The sequence below is a fragment of the Charadrius vociferus genome, unplaced genomic scaffold, assembly GCF_000708025.1.
Source record: "Charadrius vociferus isolate BGI_N301 unplaced genomic scaffold, ASM70802v2 scaffold366, whole genome shotgun sequence".
In the NCBI taxonomy this organism is placed as follows: domain Eukaryota; kingdom Metazoa; phylum Chordata; class Aves; order Charadriiformes; family Charadriidae; genus Charadrius; species Charadrius vociferus.
Genome location: NW_009648900.1, coordinates 220,218 through 247,076, shown reverse-complemented (window position 1 = coordinate 247,076; position 26,859 = coordinate 220,218). Strand labels below are relative to the sequence as shown.

The 26,859-nt window shown below is 36.5% G+C and overlaps 1 protein-coding gene across 1 annotated transcript in view; it reads left to right on the top strand.

The window, feature by feature from the left end:
* SKAP2 (src kinase associated phosphoprotein 2) overlaps nucleotides 1-26,859 on the top strand; it is a 120,318-nt gene that overhangs the window by 13,583 nt on the left and 79,876 nt on the right. The window contains exons 3-5 of the mRNA XM_009887188.1: nucleotides 193-218; nucleotides 634-636; nucleotides 9,795-9,899. Coding sequence (XP_009885490.1) covers nucleotides 193-218; nucleotides 634-636; nucleotides 9,795-9,899 — 134 coding nt within the window. The remainder of the gene's footprint in view (nucleotides 1-192; nucleotides 219-633; nucleotides 637-9,794; nucleotides 9,900-26,859) is intronic.

The following is a 26,859-nucleotide window of genomic DNA, read 5'->3' as shown; positions in this document are numbered from 1 at the left end:
CAAAGGCAAAAGAAAAACTGAGTAAATATTTTAGCCAAAAATAAAGACTTAAAAATTATGAGTGAAAACTTGCAGTGCTAAGTTTCAACTACAAAACTTGTTGAACGCTAGGAATAGTTTTCTGTGCTATATTCTAGTACTGTGGATGTGCAACCCTGCATTGCTTTATGTTGTTTCTTCTTCTTTCTGCAGTTATCCTCAAGAATTCCAGGATAAAGGTAAATCTCATACTTTTTTTTTTTTTATTCCCCCCCTCCTTCCTCCCACTGTGTTGTATTTTTGCCCACTGACAGGCTCTGGGTGGAACCAGCAGAAGATGCTGAGCCTGGGCGCCCGCCGAGGCCGAGGGGACTGGCTCCCCCTGCTGAGGAACGCGGGGAAAAGCTGCCCACTGGCAAACTTCTCCCTAACCCATCGCTCACAGCTAGGTCCCTTTTCCATCATTAAACACATCCGAGAAGGCTTACTGAGGAAAAGATTAGTTTAGAAATGTACTTCAGAATTTAATATAAATGGAGCTTGTTATGTCTGGCTTAATGAGTGATAGTGTAGCATTGCGGAAGATCGTGGGATGCAGGTTGGTTTTTTGGTGGTGGTTTTATTTTGGCTTTTTTTTTTTTTTCTTTTTCAGAGGAGGTGTATGCAAAGTAGCCTGCTTAGGAGATAAAATTTTAATAGGGGTAACTTCTTTCAACCTTCTTTCTTAACATTGCAAAAGTCTTCAATTCCATAGTGATGTTTCTTTAACCTTTTAATAGGATCATCTAGTGGCAATATGATACTGGCTTTCGATCTGCACTGAATGAATGTTTTCATAGTGCAGCGGGAGCTCAGACCTTTAGCTGGAGAGGAGACGATTTAGTGGGCAAGTAATGAAAAGTGAAGTGTGGGTTATCTATTTTCTTCTAGTGGAGTTAAAACAAAGCTGCAGAGTTCAGTTTAGAGAAGACTGAAGAGTTTGTTGCTACAGTGTTCTGTTCTGTAACTAAACCTGGAAGGGCTCTTATTTCCACCATGCTAATTCTTGAGGTCATGACCTATAGCCTGTGGATGCTGGTATGAGGGTCACAGTGCGAGGTCAAAAAAGCCTATGCAAAGCTTCACTTTTTGCAGTTGAAGAACTGTCTGTTTCTGGACAAGAAGGTTCAAATGTGTAGGCTACAGCCTGCCTCCTGATAAAGTGATAATATCTAAGTCATATTAGGCTAGTAACGTAACAGGGCACAACAAGTTCATACATTTCTTATCCCTGTTTAACTCAAGTTATATAGCCATAACAGTTCAACTGAAAGAGAAAATACAACTTGAAACTTCCCAAAGATTGCTGAGATTTTGTAAACTTTAACTATGTGATTCTTTAAAAATTGTATTAAAATAATTTGCTATGTTTTTATATTGAATCTCAGCACCCTTACTGAAGTTAAAAAAATAAAATGTAGTTTCCCTTCTCTCCTCACTGTCCAATAGAATTAAGGGTGAAAAAGTCAAATATTGTTTTATTAAGAAAATTACTAACATGAAATCAGGTGGGATGGTTATTTGATTGCAAATGCATCTGACTTTCTGGAGAGTGTGTTTTTGAAGATTTAATAACTTTGAGGCTGTGACTCTAATAAATATGGGAGTTGTCTACGAAGAGCACAGTCTGCATTTATTCACGTGTATTTACGTGCGTGAATATGAAAAATTCACGAGAAATGGGAGCTTGCACTTATTCGCAAAGTATTTGAGGAAATGCGGTTTAGTGGTATAGGTTGTTGGTATAATTTCCAGAGTTCATGAAGTGTGTGCTAAACTTTATTTGGTTGTGTCATTCTTACTTTAGGCCTGTACAAATTAGGTGTGACTTGTGTAGATGTAGAACAAAGGACCCGCATGGAGGTAAGCAGGCGGATTCTTGGCCAGCTACTTGTGTAACAAAGCAGTTGCAGCAGCTGAGTGAGGTCAACTTTTGTGCCCATTCATACCTCTGTGCACACCTAGACATTTGAAACATGGAAAATTTGAGAAAAGATTAAAAACTGAGGTGGCAGTGATGGTCAGGCATTTTCCTGTTTCTCCTTCCTCCAGAGAAAGAGGAAATATCCCAAAATAGAAGGTTAAAAAGTAGAATATCTTTTAGGAAAAAAGGAAGGGTTGAAGTAGAAATGTGGAAACTGCACTGAAACAAACTAGGAAGAATAAAAACTACTGTGCACATTTAAACTTCATATTTGCTCTTCATTGTTTTGTGGTAGCAGTTAAAAACAAAAAGAGTAATGCAAATAAAATAATCTTTGTTGTAGCTGAAAGGAGAAGTGAAGAATGATTCATACTATGTGCCATATTATCGTGGTATAGTAATTGTCATAAACATTAATTATCATACTATATCAGCTGTTTTCAAGAATCTTGTGAGTTGTGACCTCTCATCCTTCCAGAGGCATCCAGAAGAATCTTCTGGAGGCCAGAAGAGGTGAACTAACACTTTCAGAATTCATATGTTTCCTGAATAACACAATGAAACTTGACTCTGGTCTCCCAAACAGCAGCTCCTTCAGCTTGTGAGTTGTTTCCAAGTGTGCTTTGTGTGCATCAGCTTGTCACTCCGCTCTCTTTCATCATTGCACGTTCTTAAAGTTCCACTGGCTTTGCATGTAGTGACTGGTCAGTTTGACCAAGGCATTGTATGTGTATGGGCTTTGGCCACTAGCACACAGAAGCTTACCTTCCATAAAGATAAGGCAAGGAAGTTTAAAAGAATAAAAGAAAATTGAAGAGCCTCTGCACAAGTAGAACCAGGCTCCTTAAAGCCAAAATCATCCAGGTGCATCTCTTAACTTTCAGAAAGTGCATACGTACTTCTGTACAACCAGATTGGTGAAATTGAGGACTTCCTTGTATCCTCTTTAAAAATAAGCCTTCTTACGTTGTCTGTCAGGTCAGTAAATATGCTGGCAAAAGCATCTTTTGTGTCTACACACTGAACAAAATGAAGCTTTTTAGGGGCAATGGGTACATGCGAAAATTCAAGACGCACAATTCATTGTACAGGAAAACGTTTAATTCTCATGTGTGATGTGTTACCTGATTTTACACTGATTTTTACAGTTAAGTGTAATGTTAATTTACAGGCAAAGAAAGTGCATGTTGTTTTTATGACCAAAAATGTACAATTATATTAATATCCAAACAACTAATCTTTCCAGAAAAATTATTTTTATTTATTGAGTTATGCTATTAACAATTCATTATTTTTATTTTATTCTTAAATTAAGGAACTCAGTAAAAATGTCTTTTTTCTCTTACACACTGCTTTTTTTTTTTTTTCTTTTCACTTGAAATATTTCACTCTTCATCTCAGCTGTTTAAGCAAAATCAAAAAGCCAATCACACTCCAAGTGACCTGTTCTAGATCTTAGAATTGGGAAGGAACTTGAAAACTAAGATAATTTTCATAGAAATTGGATTATTTTTTCTAAGACTAGTATTCCACTAAGGATATAAAAGTCTGGACTTTGTCAAAGATTCTGAGTTAATACAGTTTTTTGGCATTTCTCTGTTTTGAGATTAATTGTATCAATACCATGGCTGCCAAAATGTTTAGTTAAAAGAACTTTGTTTTCAATTTATGCTAAAAATAGTGCTAAAGTTGGCAGAAGCACTATAAGCCATAGAAACTACTTGTGTTTGAAGCTCACTTGCCATCTGTTCTTTGCATTTATTTTAGTAAAATGTATATTTTTAATCACTTTTTACAAAAGATTTTGGCTCAGTGTTGAAAGTGAGACACCAAAAGTACTAGCCAAATCGAGTCATAATATGGGAATTTGCAGAACAAGTTCCCCATAAAGCACTCCGTGCACCTTGTATCTGATCTGCAGCACGCGACTTTGGCACTACTTAGGCGGAAAAGTATGATTTGACATTTGCTGAACTACCACTTTTCAGTCTGATAAAAACCAATGAAGGTCCACTTTCATTTTCATTTCACTGTAGTATTATAGAAGATAAACCTCGGTCTCTAGAGTGTCGGTGTTCTTCTCTATGTAATTATTTGGAGCACCTGTAGGAAACCTTTAAATGACTCGGATGCCTCTTTGGCTGTTGGTGGAGCAGTGGGTGTCTGGAGCCTGAGACATCTGCTTCCTGGAAATAGTCAAGCTGCTATAACACTGTATGCAAAGGCTTTGTATTTTTTATCCCCTTTTAATTTTTTTTTTTAAATTCCTGTTTTGTGTGGAGGTGATACTTCCTTTTTTTGTCTCTGCACACTCTGTTTTTCAGGAAATGGCAGCAGGTAGGAGTCTTTTTGTACTGGAGAAAGGGAGGCAGTAGCTTGTGATCATCAGAGCAGTATGTGGATGTGAGTTCTGTATTTTAACACACTTGAGCTTTCAGTCAGTAGCATAAATACATTGTTAGTATTTAACCATAAATGGGAAAGATATGGCTTGATTGTTAGACAGTTCTTTGAGGATCATCATGATGTATTTCTGGAGAGACCATTAGATGCCTTAGAAGTGTGCCAAATATCACTCTATCCTGGAAGTCTGGAGGGTTTCATGGTAGTTGAGTCACTGTGTTGTCCCTTTCAGCTACATGCAGCTGTTACCTGTGAAGTGTCTGTGCCAAGTGCAATTTCAGGCAGCTCAAGATAGAGCCACCAGTGCGACACAAAATGGTCTTATCCTGATGTATATCATCAGGACAAGACGCAGCTCAGCAAGTAAAAGTTGTGTTGCTTTTCTTGCTTGAAGCGTATTTGCTTATAAACCTAATGCTGTTTCATTATTGTTTTAACAAATAGCTGCTAAAGGATTCCTGCTTGGCCTTTACAAAACAAGTGATTAAAACCATCACGTTAATATGAGACTCTAGAAGGGTCTTCAGGAATGTGTGTGTCAGAGCAGATTGCATCGCAAAGCATATATTGAGAAAGTGGCTGCCAGAAGAATCCAGTCTTGGAAGATGACCAGTGGATTGGGTCAGTAGCAGCATCTTAAAAATCAGCTGCAGCAATCAAGGAGCTAAAGTATCCCCGTACCAGCTTGAAAGCAACTTTGTCTAGTTATTTTTGTGAAAAACTGTGTAGTGAGAACCTTGCATTTGTGTGCTGGGTAGCTTCATCTGGTTCTTTCTATCACGGGTTCTTACCGCAGCAGAGACTGGACAGGAGGAAGTGATTTCAACCTGCTGTGACTTGGGACCTTCCGAAATGGCAAGAAGCAGGGTGTTTTAACCTGCGTGTCTTTTTATTTTTGTGAGTTGTTTTATTTTTCTTACACTTGAGCAATTTTAATGCATCACTCTGTCTCGACTTTTTTAGAAATGAAATGAGTGTTTAGTGATCTGGAGACCTTAAGCTAGCAAGCCTCTTCCAGAGGCATTGGCTGAAACACCTTGCTTGCTCTTTTTTTTAGCTTTAGTGGCTGAAGCAGTGTCTGTAATGCCTGGGAGTTCATTGCTATAATCAAACGGTTGCAGAAGAAAATTAATTCGTGGAGGGGGGAGGGGCAAGGTCTATATTTTTTCTTTCTTTTTTTTTACTGGATTTTTATAAAGTAATATGGCCCTGTTCATTATATTCAGCTTGGACCAACTAAATCTATTGGGAATCTTCAGAATAGAGGGCGGGGACTGAACTGCTGCCCTTGTTGCAATGAGGAGAGTTTGTGCTTTATGTTCCAGTCCTAATGTGATGCACTTACCCTTTGGTATGCAGTATTTCCCAAATCAATAAATAAGCTGTAATGGAAAAGGTAGCATTTAATAAGGAAAGACATTGTATGGTTTTTTTACAGATAACATAAAATATTGATTCTGCTATCAAACCTTTAAAGAGGTTAGTGTAAATTGCAGAAACTGGAGAATAGGGTCAGTTCATATACATATTTTTGTTATTTTTGTAACTGTTAACTATCTACTGTTAATTAAACTTTTTTCAACTTCCAGATAAATCATATGGTATTCTGGGAAAACAAGAAAATATATTAATGAGCATCAACTCTTTAATTATCCTTGTGACTACATAACAGGGACACATTCATGTCATTTCTTTGTGCAATAACTTTTGCAAAGAAGTATTTTTAAACTGATCATTAATTTTATGACCACAGAAATGAGATGCAAAATTTATGCTGTTGTCATTGGCACAGGTTCAAGGCACTACTGACATTATGTGTGATTGTAATGGAATGGCTGCCAACTAATGAGTCTATAGACATTTCGTTTGAGCATGCTTTGCTTTTAGATGTCTGATTAGGCAGTAATGCTTTCAATTATGCCTGCAAATTGTATTGGATACATTTACCTGATGCCCATTGTTGCTTTGTAGTTTGGTTTTCTATTACATAAATGCAAGTTGAATGCTTTTCTTTAATTTATTGATGCTTTTTGGGTGTATTTTTAGGTACTTGGCACCTGAAGACAGTAGTGGCTTGTGCTGCTCAACACTGACTCCTCTGACTGTTCAAGGAGTAACGCATGTAGTTTCGAATACAATTCTCTCTAGTCTTCCTCAGTAGGTGGAGTATAATCTGCAGTGCAACACCTTGATGGAGGAGCATGTGAAGTGGAGAAAGGGCAGAGATTACTCTCCGTGGGGATGCGGGAGACCCCACAGAATCAACAGGAAGCCTCTCTATAGTCAGGAGCAATATCCTTGTATATTAATAGCATATGCTCCTGAGATGTCTTTTAACCCTACCAGAATTAGGAGGCAAAACCCCAAGGTTTGATACTAGCCTGCAGTCACTCTTTTATGTGAGCACATAAAAATGTTGTGAAACGTTGCCTGTTAAAGCTCCAGAGCACCTTGGGTCAGCTCTCCTATCAAAATGCCTTCAGTTCTTCTATACAAATTAGATGATTTAAAGATTGTATTTCAATGTATACTATAAATACATTTATTTAATCTAAAATAAAAAATTGAAGATTTTTTGTTTAATTTATTCCTGCAGGGCTACAGGTTGCTTGTAGCTCTGTTTAGTGTTTGTGACCTATTCTTCACATTTTTCACATAGAAAAGTGTGGGTACCTAAATGTAGTATTGTATGACACTAAATGTAGTATTGTGTGACATGGGTTCTATATGTTTGTTCTGATTGCCTTTCTCAGTGAAATTTTTTCCCATCAAAGTCTTCAAGCCTTTATTTAGGATTTAACATCTAGAGAATGCTTTGAAGACTATAAACTCTCTGAAAGCACTGAGCATATAGTGTCTTTCTACGTAATACTGCAACACTTTCTTTGTTTTAAGGGCCCTTTAAACCTGCATATTGTAGACTTAGAACAGATACTTATTATAATTCTACATTGCCCGTGATTTTTGTTGTTTGGATATTTATGGCTATGTATGTGCTGTGCCCTAAATAAGTATGTGTTAACGCCCCTCGTTTCTGGATCATCTGACTTTTATATGAATGCAAAGCACAAAAGTTTAGCGAAATCCCTAGCAAAATTAGAAAATGGTAATACTGTGACTTCATGGAAGAGCAGGGTAACAGTGCAGCTTTGCAAACTTTCAGAGAAGTTGTGATTTCTTATGTAAGAGATTAGGTATAGCTGAATGGGGCAAAACTCTGGAGATATTCTTCCTACACGTGTACTTACCTGTTTGTCATCCACAAGTGCTGCTCATTTGGATATACTTTGCTTTACTCTTACTACTCATCCCATGAATTTTGAGTACTGGAGTGTGGTGTTTGTGGAAATGTTTTCCTCTAAAAATACAGCCTAATAATTTAAATTTATGCTGGCACTTCATGAAGGTTAAATGATAGTACATTTATGCATAGCTGATAAGAGGACATTTTCGATTGACAACCAGGGCATTGGAGGTGAGGGTTTATAGAAACGTATATTCTATACATTCTAGTCCTAGTAAAAGTTTAGGACAGGAAAAGAGCGGAACAACTTTTGATACTGTATAGGTCTGCTCTTTTTGTATTGAATCCAGCATCTAATAAAGATACATATGAGACAGGCAACTGGTCTCGGGCATGTAAGTATGAAAGATGATCGTGCTGGTTGTAAATATGGCATAATATTTTCTGTTCATGTGCTATCTGTTCTCTGATTCTCTCTTTGGAGGAAGAAGTGAATCCTCGAGAGGGATAATTTACTTGTGATAGGTTTGACAGGTGTGATGAAATGCAAATATTTTGGTCAGATTAACACGATGGCTGGAGTGCTACTGGAAGATGGCTGTGTCAAAAATAGATTGGAGTCAGGTTCAGATTCAAAGCAGTTGTTATATGGCATGGGAACTTGAAAGGAAGCTTTCCCAAGAAAAGTATACTAAATTAATGAAAGGAAAACCAGTTTGGTATTAACAGTCTTGGAATGTAAAAGAATTCCAGCAAAGCAAAAATCAGGCTTTGTTGTCCTACTTGCAGTGAAAAATTGCTGTTCTTTGCCCAAAACACACCACAGTTATTAGCACAGACTGAATTTTCCATGATTTTCTGTTATTAGAAGAGAAGCAAAGGGGTAAAACTTTCAGCCATTGCTGGACAGTCCTAGCGATGAATGTGATTTCTATGTCTGTGGAGAAGAGTATTTTCACTATGCATGGGCTGTATTTTGGATTCTGAGAAATTAGTTATCTGATACAGTGCTCCAAAAGGGAGTACGTGAATAGAGAAGCATGTCTGGGGGTCTCTGAAAGGCTTTCTGTATATGAATATACCAAAAGGCAATGCTTGAGCAATTTAGCTTTATATGCTTTTTAAGAAAATTGAGGGTCACTTGATCTGTTGGAGCATCAGCTTTATGATTTAGATTTGGTGACATTATTCTATTTAGTTATTGGATTTTCCTCCTTCACCAAGACTTCTTTTTTTTTTTTTTAAAGGAACAGTGTAGTTCTGTCTGTTTTTTTAACTTTTTTTTTCTGTATTTGCTATTTTTCCACCTTCACCTACACAGTATTAAAAGAAATAATCATAAAGTATACTGAGTTTTGGGAGGAAGAACTTAAATTTTGTCTAATGCAATCAAAGCCTCGAATAATATTGATTTCACTTTACCTTTTCCAGACTTTCACACTTAATGCCCTCTGATCAGTGTAGTGCATAGGTTAGCTAATAATGTAGATTTTGTCTATATTGTATATATAATGTAGATTTTATATATATTTTTATATACTAGTAGGGCTCCCAGTTGTGTGAGAAATTCATCAACAGAATGCCACGTTAAGCTGCAGGTTCAGACCTGCTGCTGTCAGAAGGCAATTCCACTTTTAGTTTCATGGCAGGAATACTCATACACACGCAACATTTGCAAAGTAGCGCCTAATTATGGCGAGGAAAAGCGAAAGTGGGCAGAGGGCGACAAACTGCTGCCAAAAGTAGTTTGGCAGTTCCTTGGAGGGAAGTTGCTGCGGCTCCTTCCTTCGGTCGGACAGGCAGAACTTTGGCGTGTGGCACTGCCCGTTTCTCCTCCTGCCAGTGTTTTTTTTCCCTTGCCCACCTCTTTTCTGTGGTGTGTGTTTCTTCTCCCCCTGCCCGGTGTGAGGAGCTGTCAGCTGTGCAGTGCTGGGAGCGGGTTCATTATATGACAGTTCATTATATGGAGGGAATTTGCTCCAGCAACGTGTACGTGGCCGGTTAGAAGGTAACCCTAGAACAGCAGCGCTCACAGCTGTGCTTGAATGTACAAGGTGCATGTTGCGAGAGTCTGAGAAATGGTATTTTTTTGCTTTGAGATAGGAATTGGTATCCTCCTTCCTAATGAAAATATCTGCCTTTGGATTCTGTCTCTGTTTGTACGATAGGCTATTTTAACTACCAATGTATTTTTAACTTTTACAGAATTGGAAGATGAGGAAGAGTCTGAGAGCTCTTTTTCTTCGCCTCCTGATAGTGTCTCAATAGCATCTGACCGGTACGATAAAGAGGAGGAAGCACCCTCTGATGGTATGTGACACTGTTTACCTTAGAATGTACTAGAATTGCCAGTTTGCTACAAAACTCATGTAATTGGATCCTTGTGATGCAAATGTTAGCGTTACAAATCAGATAAACAGATAAGCATCACAGCTGGGCAGTTTTCTTACCTTTACAAGAACCTTTAAAGGAACTGAAGAGCTCTCTCTAGTGGTCCTAGACCATAGTGAAGCTGTCTCAAATTTACATTTTTTTTTTAAACTCATGTTTTTTCATAACAAAACATCTTCTGTAGATGCATATGTTTTTAAAGACAGATCAGTGGCTAAAACAGTGTGAATATTTGTAGTAACAAATTGTTTGTTAATTCAACATTATCAGATTCTTGCTTAATTTCATTGTGCTACTTAATGGCTTACTGTATTATTTATCTAATAAATAATGAAACAGTTTATGTGATTGATATTTTTCTGCAAACTCCATGCAGAATAGGTTCATAAAATATTAAATTAATTATTCCTACAATGTTTCCTTCCATTAAGACAGTCTTTTGTAGAATGTTTTCATTATATAAATTTTAAATTTGAGTTTGCAAGTAAAAAAAATATCTAGGCTCCATGGCTGTTTTCCATGTTGTTTTATTTTGTATTCATTAAATTTAATGCTAAATGCTGCTGTTCAGAAGACATGAACAATTGAATATTTCAACAGTTAACAAGCTTGCTTTAGCATAGTGTCCATATTTTTGAGGTTCGTTTATTGTATACATAATATAAATACTTCTATGGTTAATATAAGGCAATAAATTAAGTATATGTACAAATAAATTAACGATGTATATTAATTTGTGGCACTAGAAGTTAGATAGGCTTACTAGTGAATGATGTTTCCTGACATGATATGATGATCAAACTGTGCAGCTCTATCTCGAAATACAATTGCTGAATGAAAATATGCTTCCCGCAACATAGCACTCCACATTTTATGTTATCCAGATTATTCCCTTTGGAAGCATAAATTGCTTTTATGAGGTATAAAATTATGTCTATTGCAGAACAGGGATAAGTCAAGTACATGCATAAGTGTACCTTCTAACCACTGATTCAGAATAATGCAATTTTTTTTATATCCAGAACTCTGTAAAATGTGTAACAATAATAATCATGCTTTTTTTTTAATATTATGCTTGTTGCATTTTGGCAATGCGACCTTCTATTAAAAACATAAAAACAAGCCTTTTTGCTTTCTGGCTGAAATGTAATTATCAGTCAAATTGAATATGGCTTTTAGAAAACGCAAGCTAATTTTCCAAACTACAGATGAATGCAACTTTCCATGTGTCTATTTTTGCTTACAAACATAATCTTAACATTATTTCTCATTGTAACTTAATAACATGGTACTGATTGCAAAAAGGGTATGTGACAAAATTATATGACTATTTAATGGGAGATATGATTATAGATTTGTTTCAAAACAGTTAAGAAAAAAGTGATAATGTTCATAAACCTAAATAATGAATGGCTGAAGAATGCTGATGCAAGACTGTATGAAATACTGTATGAGTTTGTACAGATGGGTGATTAATTTTTAGCCTATTTTGGAAGGTATAATTATACGAGTAGGTATAATAGCTGCCCAACGATATCTTGGCTTATTCATTCCAGTTTAGCTAGAAATATAGTAGGTGCAATTCTGTTATATCTAAGATTATTTTACCTCACTGGTCTTTCTGTGTTTTATGGTAAATCCTCTTTAATTATCTAGTGCGAGCGCATCATGAGCAAAAGTTGAGAAAAGGTGGTAGATTTTGATCTGTAAATACTTTCATTTATTGGAGGAGTGTTTCTGTTTTCATGTTTGAATGTCCAGTGTGTCATTCTAAGGCCAATTTGATTTTAACATCTGTAGTCCATCATTCAAGTCTAGCCACCTAGACTATATATGAAAATGTATGTTGGGAGAATCTTATAAGAGGTGGATTGGTCCTCGGAGGTGTCATTTGTTTCACTTCTCATCGGCATGAATGGGTTTGTTGAAGCTTAATACTGTATTTTTATGTTTTAGCAGTCTGTTAATGTCTGATATTTAAATCCTACTCAAGAAGCTGGATCTGTAAGGTAGATGTTTGATCTTACATAGTTACCAGTTTAGTGCAGCAGGGCTCTGTGCAGGTGTAAAACTATGTTTGTGTAGGATCAAGGCGCTCAGCATTAACAGAGGGGTCTAACTGTAGGTGACCAAACTGAGGTGTTCTTTATTTATATTTGAGTCCATTCATATTTTTATCTAAACCCTTTTATATACATTTTCTACTACCCCCCCAAACAGGTGTTTACCGTTATATGCTTGAGTTAGACTACAAGGTTTGTACCACCACTGAAAGCGTCACTATTTCACTTTGCAATGTTACTATCAAAATATAATTTGTGAAGGCACCTGCTTGGTAAAAGATAAAGAATTAGTGTATTACATGTACATTACAGTCATTGTAAAATTCTGGACTTTTTGTGTGACCTTTGTCTAATGGTGTATTAATTACAAGAGAGATAATCCATTTAACAATAAGTATGGGATAACTAAATTAGCACAGGTCACCTAAAGGCCTTTTGTCAAATCTGATTGTTATGTTGTCCTTTTGACTTTTACCTTATGGTAGGCACTAACAAAGTATCTAAACTTTGATGGATTATAAACTCTAAACATGATATGTATTTTTCATAATGCTAATGTAATTTTCTAGGTACTGAAAAGGTCAAACCCCCGCGTCTCTGTGTGCATTCTAAGTCTGTCTTTCCTTTTAATATTTCTTTTTCTCTGTTCCTCTGGTTCAAAAGTTCACTCGGTTCCCAAATGGCCACCTAATTTTCCAGTTATTCCCTCAAGCCATATGTGTTTTGGTTTCTTTATGGTTTATTAGGTACTGTAGGAAAGTAGCATAAGTTATATCTTCTAATGAAATTCAAGCACACTTCAGTGATGCTTTGACTTGATTGCTGGCAGCAATTAAATCACAACGAAGGAGAATGATGCATAGGCTTACATGTCCAGACACTCTACAGAAATTGGAAGAGGGATAAAACACAACAAAACCCCCAAATAAAATAACAACCCCCAAAACAAGACAGGCAAAACAAAACAGCACTGCCAGGCACTCTGTTCTTAACTTGATTTTTTTTTTTTTTTTTTATTGGCTAACAGCCTGATTGATAGCAAAATCATAACTTGCTGTATGCTAACAGGCAGAGTTCACTTGTAGGTTATTGTGAGCTGATAAAGGGTTAGATGGAGTTTTGATTTTCGCATTGGTCCTTGGTGCACCAGATTAATGGAATTTCAATGAGAGACTGGAGTAGTCACAGCTTTGTCAGAAAAACAGATGGAGATTCTATAGCCATGTCTGGTCATTAATACCAGTTGCCTGAAAGGTGTACTGCTTCTCTATACAAAAGACTCAACATAATTGATTTTTGAGCGGGGTATTTTTTCACTTATTGATGACTAGGTTTCTTGCAACTTAAATGACAGGTTTTTGTATAGTACGTTGTATAACAGTGTTATGTCTTGTAAATTCTTACTCCCCTTCCGTTTGTATTTTGAAGAATGTGTGCAGTAGAAAATATGTGTCTTGATCCATTAGAAACAAAAGCATACCAAAATACTTCAGTAGTAAAACTTTATTTAAAGTGGGTAACAAACTTATTTTTTGGTTGATACATTAATGGGGAAAAAGTTACTGTTTTTCATTTAATTTTCAGGTTTCTTAGGGTGATATTAAATCTGCAGAAACTTTCTTATTTAACAGTGTAATCTTCTTTTGTGATCTCAAGGGATTTTAACAGTAACATTTTTTTTGGTTTATGGTATGGTGACTTGATTCCATAGTAGGAAATGCAATTAATATTAAAGGAACAAACTTTCTGACTTTGTAAATACTGTGAGTGAACCAACCGCTTCTGAAGAAGATCTGTCTGTTTAGCTCTGCAGGTAGTATGTGATTGGGTAATTACTGGATCTGAAAAGATCACAGTGAGTGCTGCAATAAAATAATTTAGATCATCATCATTTCTATGGAAGGTCTAGAAATGTTGCCCTGAGCATGTAAGGATGAAAGAAGTACTAAAACTGTGTCTGGGGACTTTTATGCTCTTCAAATTATCATATTTGGCTATAGCTTATGAATAAAATATGCTTTTTAGTAGAAAATTGTTAAATAGGGTGAGATTCTTATACTAAAAATTCCGCACAGTTGAAGTGGAGGAAGGTAGGGCCTAAGCAACCAAAATAGGACACTTGGAGAACTTTGAGGAATCGGAATAAATGAAGGTGTTGTGCTTTAACTGTTTGTTGTCAGAGTGCAGTCTTGAAAATGTGCAGAATTTGTTGCTCCCTGCAACATGCTTTTCTTGGTATAGTTTTTGGGTGAAACAACAGATTTTAGCACTTTGTTTTCATGCAGCTCCTCCGGAAAAGTTCTATACAAGTCTTTGCAGGCTCAAGTCAACTATTTTACATGATCTATGGTATTTCCTTTGCATGAATATCACATTTTGCATTCTGATTGATCAAGTGAGAATGAAAAATTGCGTGACTAAATTTTGCATGCTGCTGCTTTGACATTTTTAAGTCTCAAATACAAGTACTGATTAAGGTTTGGTGTGTTCCCCCCTCCCCATTTGGTAGGCATAAAGGTTTGAATACTATCACTGAAGAAGAGTAGAGTTCAGGGTAAGACCTTATCTTTATGTAAAATGCATATATAAGTATTTTCCCCACTTTCTACAATTACATTCCAACTGAGTTTATTTTTAAGGCACTATATTAAAGCGAAAACTGTGTTCCATCTCTGAGCTGGTTAAGCAGTATTAGCAACTAAGTTAGCAAAGGCTGGAGAATGGAAAATGCAGCTAGGATTTTGCTTTGCGCTCTATTTTTGCCCTTTCTATCCCCCTAGTCTTGTATTGGTTTACCACTATTTTAGTATCGTAATCACGCACACAAGAGGGTGTTTGTTTGTCTTGGGGGTGACAGTATTGGAAGTTTACCTGACATTAGTTATTTTCTTTGCAGTGCTGGAGAGAGTTCCAAATTAGGCGCATGACAGCCATTCAGAGAAATAAGAAACTATTTGTCTTGTTTTTCTCATAGGTAGATGAAGGCAGAAAAACATGTATTTTCTTATATCTCTTTAAATAGTCAAGCTTGTTTAAAAAAGATAATATTGAGGGGAGGTAAGATATAGGTTTAGTGGGACACTTGGTCTTCGGTGAGAAAAGGTGACTTCTACTTTATGTTCTTAGGAGCTGGCAAGAAGGCAATAGCATCAGTGCCATGGGAAATGGGTAAAGACATGCCAACTTTGATTTGAGAGTGTGCTAGTTACTGTCAGCATTGTGACTAGGAAATAATGTAATTTATTATTTTGATATATGTAGGTAATTCTGTTTTCTTCAACAATTTAGTAGACTTTTGCTGTGTCTGAACAGATGTTATGTGGCAGACAAAATACTATATATTGCAAGGTGTTATGATTCTGCATTTCTGGGACATTTCTGGCTGAAAAGGTAATACAACTGACCAGAAATGATGCTGTCAGAATTCGAAGAAATCCTAATTAGCAACTTAAGTAGGAAGACTAAAGTCTAGAATTTCCAATGTGATAAGCGCAGGCTGTCAGAGGAAGGATGCATTACTAAGGAATTAGGCTGAGACACTTATGGACAGTTTAGATGTCACCCAACATACAATCTTTTACAAACTGATGGAACACAATGAAAAGTAAAACATACTAAAGAGAAACTTAAAATGTGAAGAGTATTTTAAAAATTCAGTTTATGAGGCTATTACAGAATCACAGAATTTCCAGAGTTGGAAGGGACCTCTAGAGAGCGTCTAGTCCAACTCCCCTGCTAAAGCAGGATTGCCTGGAGCACATTACTCAGGACTGCATCCAGGCGGGTTTTGAAAATCACCAGAGAAGGGGACTCCATAGCCTCCCTGGGCAGCCTGTGCCAGTGCTCTGTCACCCAAACTGTAAAGAAGTTTTTCCCTGTGTTGGAACGGAACTTCCTATGTTCCAACTTTTGCCCATTGCCCCTCGTCCTGTCACTGGGAACCACCGAGAAGAGTCTGGCTCCATCCTCCTTCAACCCACCCTTTAGATATTTGTAAGTAATAATAGGGTCTCCCCTCAGCCTTCTCTTCTCCAGGCTAAAGAGTCCCAGCTCTCTCAGCCTCTCCTCATAAGGGAGATGCTCCATCCCTCAATCATCTTGGTTGCATATTGGTGCATGCGGGACCATGTGTGTAAATTCCCAGATCTAAATCTGTTTGCTTAATAAATGAGAAGAGTGCTCACTTTGTTGACATTGTTAAAAGCTGTAAAGAAGATCAACTCCTTGTTGGATAGGAGACACCTTAAGAATAAAGTAAATGTATCACCTTTAGCATGCCCGAGACATTTCTTGGCAGGCACCCGTCTCATCTTTACTAAAAATCTCTAATGGTGAACTTAAGTCTTCCCCATATAGCTGGTCCCAGTGCTGCACTGTACTTGCTACTAGAGGATAGGTACCCTAAACTCTCTTTTGCCTGTTGACATTTGACTCTGTTTTGTCCATAAAGGAAACAATGATGGTGTATTTCCTTCTTCCTCCGCCCCTTCCCCCCCACCCTTCTGTCATGAATATATTTGAAGACTAACAAGAATCTAACTTTACACATTAACTGCTGTTGAAACCTTATGAAAAGAACAAGCAGCTGAAGTGTTTGCTGGGGGATCCATAACAGCGAATATAGCAGCAATAACTTATTTTGGAGAAGCGAGAAGTTAAAAAAAAAAAAAAGTGAAATATATAATGGCAATCTAATTAATTTTGACTTAAACCACTTGCCAGAACAGAAGGGATTAATTTCTGATAGGAAGCAGAAGTTTTAAGTGAACTTTTGGCCCTATTAAACTCAACAGTAAAGTTAAAAATGCCATCGTGTAGGTTAACAGTGTGTACAAATTGATGATACTAAAACGTTTGAACTTCTAATTATCATGATGAAAAACTTCCTATTAAACAATAAACCCCTGTGTTCTTTTAACATTTACCTTTCTCCCATGGGAGAGATGACATGGTTTGTTGCTCAGTTTATTTCATCTATGTTGCTTCAGTGACTGAGCAATAACAAAACAGCCATCTATGCTCCACCACTACACAGGACAATATCCACAATAAAAAACAAATAATGACCTGCTTAACCCATTTCTTTTTCATATTAGATCATAATTTTATTCAAGATATCTAACAATATTATGGTAAAAAAACCACAAACAAAACCAAGCTGAAGTGCAATAGATTTTTCTATTTACTTTATATTGCTTGTTGGCCTAATGTTTTTCTAGATCGGTTCTTGTACATCACAAATAGCTGAAATAAAAAGAGAGCGCCTCTTTGATATGTCCATAAGCTTTTTCTAGTGTGTACTGGAGGCTGTTAATTACAGATTTAGGACCTTATTAATGCTTTCCTCAGCTGAGTGAATTTCTACCTTCTGATTTCCCTGCAATTCCTCTTTTTTTCCTGCCAAGCAGTACTGGCAAGTCAGCCTTCATTCTGCTCCTTACTCCTTCCCTCCCAGAACCAGACAGATGTGTCAATTGTAGATGCTACTACAGTACTACTTCATGCTACTCCAGTGGCACCTTGAGGTGGGTACCCTTCTAGTACCATTCCAGAGGTGAGCAAGTCCCACAGATTGTTGCTGCTTGGCGTTCAAGGCAAGAGGCATCTTTTCCTTCCTGATATCTACCAAGTACGACAGGAAAATGGGTTTGCCTTCAGGCTATGCTATGCAGTAGCGCCAAACATCTCGGGGGAGAACACACTCCACAAAAACATAATGGTTTCTTTTTAGGCTAGATCAGAAATATGTAAAACAATGATCTGTATGGTACTTCATGTTTTCCATATCAAGGATGATGCATTAGAATGTCTGGGTATAGGAACCAACTGAAAAAAAAAAAAGCCTTGCAATAAAAGTAAGAATTAAAATTAATTTTGATGTAGCGTTTTCTTCCTCTGAATTGGCTATTAGGAATTTTTGGCCATATTTAATTTATTGCATGCACTGAAGCGTGTATCAACAGTAATGAACAGAAGATGACTTTTCCCATATTCCGGTTTTTGTGTTTTAACTGATTGGTACTTTCTGTAGAGGTACAAAGTGTATCTGTAGAGCTTAAGCAAGTTTAAAAAGGGCCTGTTTTCTGTCAGGCATCATGCAATCCTGGCATTAATTTAGTGGGTTTCTTTCCTTTTAAATAAAAAGGAAGTTGCGATGATTAATATTTGTGAATTTTGAGATTAAATTGGAATGGAAAAGTAAAAACTATGTCATGAAAAGGCTTATTAAAGTGTTTTGAAAAGAAGAAAAAAACATTGTAAATTAAATCTTTATGATATCCACTATATGGGCAAGTTCATTATTGCCCTTACCAAGAAGATGTTGAATGTATTGTTCGCTGATTAAAAATTTGCAGCGGGAACCATACTTCCATTGGACATCTGTCACTAGGCGGTATTAGTTTGACTGATGGTTTCCTCAGTATTTCTTCATAGGTGTTCACTTAGATTACTTACAAGAGTAGGACTCTAGAGTAGCAGACTAAAATTGGTGAATGCCATCTTTTCTCCAAAACTTATTCCAGTTTCTTAACTAATATTAGTCAGAGCCTATTCCCCACTATCCCAGAAATGACAGATAATATCCCGTGAGGATCTTAGCCCTGTCTTCTGTACTGCTGGTGGTCAGAAACAGTTTTGGCCCCATTTTGGGCAAGGAATGGTGAATGATCTTATACTATAAAATGGCGGAAAACCTCTTTCTGGTCTCAACAAGATTTTCCTGGCTGCCTTCTGAATATTTACTCAGTCTATCTGAACACACATTCCTTAATGGAAGGTACATCACAGCCTGATAGTAACTTTCCAGAGATGCCCCAGTCTTCATACAAAACATCTTTTTGCTTGTTCCTCAACAATCAAATTTTGTATTTCTGTATACGGATATGGATGATGTATAAATACTCACAATGCATATTCAAAGATGCAGTTGGTTTATTATGTGCTTCACGCATCTGCGTTTGTTCATCACCACTTTGCATTGAAGAGGTAAGGGGAAAGGATTAGCTTTGAAAGAATATGATTGGGGGCAGAAGGAGGTTTGGACTGTGTACATGGCTGTGCTATAAGACGAAAATGGGATGGAGACAAGTGAAGTGAAGGCAGTCCAAGCCTTTTTGGTAGGTAACAGATAAATTACTCTTTCACAAGCATGGATACAGGAAATGGGCCTTATTACTGCTGTTGCCTGGAAAAGAAGTTAATGGACGTGCTGTCATTGACTTCCAATTAAAAAAAACCACCCCCCCCCCCCAAAAAAAAAAAAAAAAACACAAAAAAATAGCCTTACCTATTTTCAGTTGGTGAGCCTAATACATTCGTATAATTCTGTCTATTTTGTGTCTAGTAATTTGAATACATATACATATGAAGGTGGTGGGGGAAAAGTTTGTCTTGTTGATTTCTAGAACAGCTTTCCTTGTATGAAAGTAAAAGTGGAGTAATTTTTCTCCCTCTAACAGCTTCTTCAGAAGCTAGCTTTGATTCTGTATTTTAACAGAAAAATAATCAGTGACACTACCACAAACGTTTTGGATCAAAGCTTTTAAAAATATTTTAGCAAAATGGTTATTCTGTAAAATAACTGCAAATTAAGAGTTGAAAATACACAAAAGAATGTAGTCATAACATTGAGAAGTGCAGAGATATTTTTTTCTGTAATCTGTATAGATAGGTTTGGAATTCTAGGTGGAAAAATAAAACCTGCAAAATAAAAAAAATTGTTTTTGCTTGTTAACCACAACACATCTGCAAATTTTATTTGGAAATATGGATTATGTGATGCAGTTGATAGAGGTGCATTTAAGTATGTATTGCTTTTTTAATACGACATACCTTTTCTTTTCTGTCTCAGATCACTGGAATCTTCCAGCGCTCTCATTTATTTGAGCGATATTTAGAATGTGGTATAAAAATAATGTGAAAATGCCGTAGTGAGCTGGTGATAATTGATTTACTCCATCACACTGAAATACCTCTTGTTTTCCTCTTCCTCCTCCCTTGGGCAATAATCAGGGGATCAAGCTGCCAGTCTGTAGATATAATTTTTCCAGCAGTGCCATCTGGCTCCTTGGCACTGGAAGTTGTATTGGCTTCTTTGCTGTTTCCACTGATTTTTGTCAAATGTTAGTCTGTTGATGAGATGTCTTGCTAGTGGGTGCTGATTTCCACCACCCCCCCACGCCCCTCCCCAGTGTATATTGTTTTTTATTGGTTTTCTAAGGGACCACTTATATTGCGTGGGTTGTTTGTTTTTGTTTTTAAATGGAATTTAGGACAATGTTTCCTCAAAGAGATCCCATATTAGGATTTATGTATCAATTGGCTTCCTCCACCCGTGTTCAAAATACAGTTTCCCAGGATTTTTGTACTTTTTGAGTAGTACTAGCATCATATCCTCTCACAGATTTTTATAGATCTTCAGTGTTAATGTAGAGTTGTCTCCTTTTTATTTTTGGGAACTTTTACATTTTTAAAGAAATTCCGGATTTAATAATGAGAATTTGTAGGGTCTGTGTAACATATGTAACAAGCTTTATGTTTTGGAATAACCAACCGACTGAACTATCTTTTCTTTTTATTGCAGAACTACAGTTTTGTTTTTGCTGTCAACTTTTCTTTTAAAAAAAAAAAAAGTACTGGAAATCATGGCTCAGTAGAACAGACACATCTGAGTTGCTTTATTCTATTCAAGCCTTAAATACATTTCACTGCCATGCAAGATATAATGACGGTATTGATAAAGAGTTCAAAAAGAATGCTTTGTAAATAATAGTTTAATGGGGATGGGAGGCAGGAAGAGAATCCTCTTGATCTAAACTTTTTGTAATTATTATTCTTATTTCTTATTTTTTTAAAATTTATTTTTACTTCCTCTACTGGTCAGAAACATTCGTTTAGGGGGGTAACAAAAAGCCTGAGGTGCCAAGGATACCAACAAAATACAAAGAACAGAGTTTCAGATACCGCTTTTATTCTGCTTTAAAAAAAAAATGACTTGAATATTTTGGGTGAATAATAAAAAAAAAAAAAAATATCCAAAGCCCTTTCTATTATTATGTAAGTGAATTCCTATTAATCAGGACAAGGCTAACTAATTTAAAACCTTTATATGTATTTTTTTAGTTTTTATTTTAACCACCATTTTCAAGTGCTATGTCTCAGATGAATGAATTATACTCATCCCTGTGTGTAAATCTAAATTTTCTTTTGTATTGACAGTATTTTCTTGAAGTTGTTCACGGTAACCTTGTGAACTCTCAAACATGAGCAATTGTGTTTAGTTGGTCTATCGGAATATTTTTGTACTATTGTCCCTAAAGTAGAAAATAATAAGTGTTATTTATTTATCATAGCCTTAGTACTACCCTGGTGTGATGCCTTTATTAATAAAGTTCTATTAAATGGGCATTTAAATAAATACTATTGTGCTTTCCCAGCACTGGAGAAATCGTCCAGGACTGGAAACGATAGGACTAAAAATCTTATATGGAGCAAGGAGGGCCTTGGTGAGTTTTTTGTAGCAGTTGGTTTGAATTAAATTTCGTCGTTCTCTTGGTGTCTCTTTATAGTAGTCTTTTAAAGAAGACAACGACAAACAGGGTGTCTTGAGTGTTGGTCTCCTTATCTGTAGCTTGACTCTGATACAAAGTGGGTATTTTTCACAGAAGAGTTCAGTTGAAAAAAACTTTGATATTATAGCCCTTTCTATAGAATGGCAAGCATAGCTAAATATGCATGATCTATTGTTAATAGTAAAAGTGTAAGTCTTTGGGTTCCCAGAATATATTCTCTCATGCAAGATTTTAAGGTCGTAGGTATATAATGATTTTCTAAAATAGCATCAAATCTTCTTTTTGTTCGTAACTAAATGCGAAGATAAAATGTTGCCGCTAATCAATTGCCTGGGATGCCACCTCATTAAGATTTACACGATCATCAAAAATGCCCAGAATTGTTTGTTGGCTATATCCTAACTCAAATATATAAAGGGGATACCACAGCATTTTTCTTTAGAATCGCAGGGAGTTCAGTGACCTTTGGTGGCAAATTATGTAGAAAGAAAATATTTATATTCATTTAAAATAACCTCCATGAAGAAATAGTCTCATTACCCTGTTTGATCAATTCCTTGCAGCCTGAGCTGTAGCATGCTGCTATTGCCATTGGTTGATGGAATACACTGAGAAGTGGCTAATGGTGATGGTGCTCATCAGGACAGGGTTCAGCCAGCGGTCAGCAACAAATAATTCAAGACTGTTTCTAAGTTTGTGGCTGGTGGAATTTGCTTCTTGCCCCAAGCCAGCAGCATTGCTGAGCTGGGCTATTTGATTAGAAGAGAAGCATATTTGCTTCTTAGCAACTGCACATTTGCACAACACACAGACCTATGCTGCCTCCAAAGGTTTGCCTTTTGTGATGGTGGAATAATACTTTTCTGTTGATTGACAGACAAAAGAGATCTTTGCAATGCAGAAGAGTTTACAACCAATTTTTTCTTTGTCTTTTGTCAACTTATCTGAGGTGCTTCTTAATTTAGCATTGCCCGATGCAAATTTGTATATGCAGCAAGAGTGGCCATGATTTGAACTCCTACATCTAAGCTATTACTGCTATGCGTATTTAAAGGACAGATGCACACTTACGCTTAATCATTGGTGTGTGCAGCTTTTTCCCAGCAGGTCTACTTAATGGAAATTATTTTCTCCTGTATTTTGAAATAAATTTTAATATGTATATTACTATCTCTCATGCAGGACTGATATTCCTTTTATAGAAGATAATGATAAGGTGAAAGCTGTTCTATTCTTAGTGCTTTTTAAAATATATTAACAGAAGTGTGGCAGTGATCACAATTCGAATAGTATGTGTGCGTGTGTAATTTTCGATGTAACATTTCCCACAGGAAGTGAGTCTACAGAAGAAAATGTGTCTAGTCAGTAGAAGGCAAAGGTATTTATAGCACTGGTAATCCTTGAAAACAGACAATTTAGGAAAAAGAAAGCCTGAGATTTACAGTCCTAGAAGGCCAGGGCAAGAAAGAAGGAAACTTTTTTTTTATGGTTTTACAGCTCTCTTCACTCCTGGCCTGTATTTTATTGTGGAAGTTTCCGTACTGCCATAGTGGAGCAATAAATTGCCGATGTGGTTACTGAAATGTTGAATGAAATAGTAAGTACAGTTAGCGTTGATGTGGATTTTTGTTGCGGATATATGCTTGCATATATGCCTAAATGAAAGATTTCTTTTCGCTTTCATAACTAAAAACAGTGAGTACTTTTCCAAGCGGATTTTATAGTCTGTTTAAACTGTATCTTTTAAGGGATAGGGAGAGTTAAAGCAGGAGTGCACAATAAAAGGACTGTGGGCCATATTAGCACGGCTAACATAAGCATCCAGGAGTTTACTTGCTAATAACCATTTCAGTGGCAATTCAGAGTCAAAAGAGGAGAGGAAGAAAGCTCTCTGATACGGTAAGGCAATAATAAACTCCAGATGTCCCTCTTTAAGTCAATGTTAAACCTACCAAAGTCTTAAATCCTTTTTCATATAGGAATTATTTTGTAGTCAGATAAACAATTTTAAATAAATCAAAATCCAAAATTTAGGCTTTTTAAAGAATTTTGGGCATGGTGAGGGAGCGAGACAAAATGAAAGCAATATTAGGTAATCAGTAGCTGTTCTGGGGAACAGGTATTCGGGGTGTCCATACTGCTGAGCCGGAAGCAAGGTGTAGAAATGGGTGCAACTGTTGTTTTGGAGGCTGTGGAAGGGCTGATTGGTGACTCACTTAATTCTTCCTTGCCAAATTTGATGTGTGTATATATAGATTTTTAGAGGGGTGTTTTAGCGTACTAGCAGAATTTCACAGTCAGCAAGGAGAGGTGTTATCTTTGGCTTAATTTCTGAGACTTTCAGAGTTGCGATAGTGTGATAAGGTGGCTGTTTGTTATGCTGCCAAAGAGATGCTTATGCCTGGTTGACTTATTTTTGTACCTCGATACCTGTTAAGGTGTCATTTGTATTCTACACATATTTTATACTTCTTTCAGTAATATGTGCACAATGAATTAGTGTGGGGTTTTTTTGTTGTTGTTTCAGGGTTTTTTTTGATAGCAGAGAGCCTTTTGCAAGCACTAGGCTTTTTGAGCAAAGTAACTAAAATACGTAGGAATTGCCACATTGCTACTAACCAAATGCAACTATATCCAGGGTAGAATGCAGTAGTTTTTGCAGTGGCACTATAAACTATGCCCAGCAATGTAAGAGCAGGATATGAGGAATATCTCACTTAATTGAAATGACGGGGGATTTTGCATAGGTAGATGCAATTATTCATATTGGAGGTGGGCCAGAACGCTGGGGTTGTTCCCCTCATCTTCCTAATTAGGCTTTCAGTTTCATTAGCCGCCATTGAGATATTGGGTGACTGACTTGTGTCATAACCATAATACATAGAATATTTATTTATTATTATTCTTTAGAAGCATCTCTTGCATTATGTTAAGGAGTCTATATAAAATTATTATGGATGAACTTTGGTTGTATGGCTCAAAATAGGTAGAAATGAAGAAATATCTTAAGATATGCAGAACACTGAACATATGAAGACTGAAGGCAGCATGGCTATGCCTATTTTTAAGTAGACTATGTGCCACAACTAAGCCACTACCCTGTTTATATTAGTGGCATTTTATTTTCCTTTTCCAAGAGACAGTCTACAAGGATTTCTACCTTTACAAGTGCATATGTTGAAACGGGAAATTAATCCTGCTCTGTTGTGCTCCCAGAATATTTTTAACCTGGGGTAAATTTAACTTTGAACAGGTCTGATGAATCTACAGTTCTTGTTGTCTTTAAGCCCTAATTTAGGAAATATAACTTAATGCGTGTGGCATCTTTAAATTTTATTGCCAGTCTAATATACTATCACTGTTTTTTTTTTTTTTTCTCCCGCTGTTAATTGCCTTTGTCCTTCGGAAACAGATGTTTTGAGGGACTTTGAGTGTGGTTTTTTTTTTTCTTCTTCCCTTTTTTAGGGAATAATAACGAGGTGCAGTGATTCATACCGTGCTATGTTGCTACGAAATACCTGCTTGCTATGTTTTGGAAAGGGTCTTGAGTGTCTGAACCTTAATTAAATTTCTAGGCCAGTCTTTTTGTCAACTGACTTCTCCTCTTCCAAGTTCTATGATCAGTGTCTTCTCGGGAGTGTCAGGTAGAGAATTTCTTCACTGTGTTTGCAGTTAGTGATAATTCAGGTCTTAAAGTAAAAATAGCCTTCAATGAAGAGCATCACAAATACAAACCAAGAAGGCTGTACAAAAAGCAAATCTACTGAGTCAAAACGTTTAAAAAAACCCCAAAATCATATTTGTGAAGCTGAACAAGCTAAAACCATGATAATCACCTTAAAACTGAAAAATAAATTGAGTAGCACAGAATTTGAGTGGTTTAGGTTGCTGTATGGGTTCCCCCTGCCTTTTAGCAATTAGAACAATGCTATTCTAAGGTAGCATTATAATAAAAAAGAGTGTGGTTACAACGTAACTAGTTATTCTGGTTCCCACTGCCATAGAGATGAGGCCATAATTTGTCCTTTTGGTTTGGTGCTTACACTGATGATCCTCCTGTAGTTCTTCGTGCATCCTTTGGAACTGAGAGTCGGTTGTCTAGCTCCGATGGCTTTTTCACATTAGCTTCTTCATCTGTAAGATTGTTGTAAGTAATCTACCAGTGATTTGTAAATATTTTGAACAAAGTTATCTTTGTGAGTTGTATTTCTCCTCCATACCCAGAAGTAACTTCTTTTGCCAGTATGTTTTATTGTCTAATACATATGCTATTAAATAAAATGATGTTCATGAAATAAGAACAAACAGAAGAGTGATGATTCATTTTATTCATTCAGTATACCTATAATCTTGCACGGAAATGAGCTTTGGTAGTGATATAAAGATACAGACTGGTATAGATAATGCATGAAGAAGTTGATCCTGAAGTCTTGTTCTTTAGTACTTCTATGTCACTGACTGGCTTCCATGCAGTGGTCTCTAGCACAATTTTGTCAAGTGTTTTTCAAGAATTTGTTGTCAAAGTATGTTATTTTTTAGAGGATAGCAAGTTTCTGTGAGGAAATCTGACAGTGCATTAGCATAACTGTTGTAGATGCAACTACTTTTGTGGGAACCAATATAGAAAGGAACCTTTATAATGGTTAGATTTTTGTTTTGATACAATTTTGTTGCTAGTCATAGATTCATTGGTTGCTTGTGGGAGTTCAGTTTATGTACAAACTGAGGTTGTGATTTAGCTTTTGTGGTTAAAAAAAATGAAAAACCTATGAAAATTGGCTAAGTACCAATAAATGTGTGTAATGTCTTTCCTGTGTCACCTTATTTTCATTGGATCAAGGCAGTTTTTGAATCCTCCACTGTATGTATGCATCCTTAATTTGAACGAGTCCATCATTCAGAGAACCTAGTTGGGATAAAACCAAAAAGTGGGAATAAAGGTTTGGAAACGGATATGCAAATATCCTAGTGGAGGACTTAGGTCATAGAGAAGGTGTGTAGCAGGGATTGAAATTCAATCTGTCATGTCAGTTGAAGTCCGTACAAATCTCTTCCTCCTTTACTAGAAACATAACTGTCAACTGAGAAATAACCCAGGTGGTGAGGAATGCAGTGGTATTATTCTGTACATTACCACTTACTACTAATTATTTTTATATTACTGTATTCAGGCTTTAATAGCCAGCATTCTTTTGTTGTGGTACTTGTTCACCACTCCAGCATACCCACATTCTTGATGTAGGG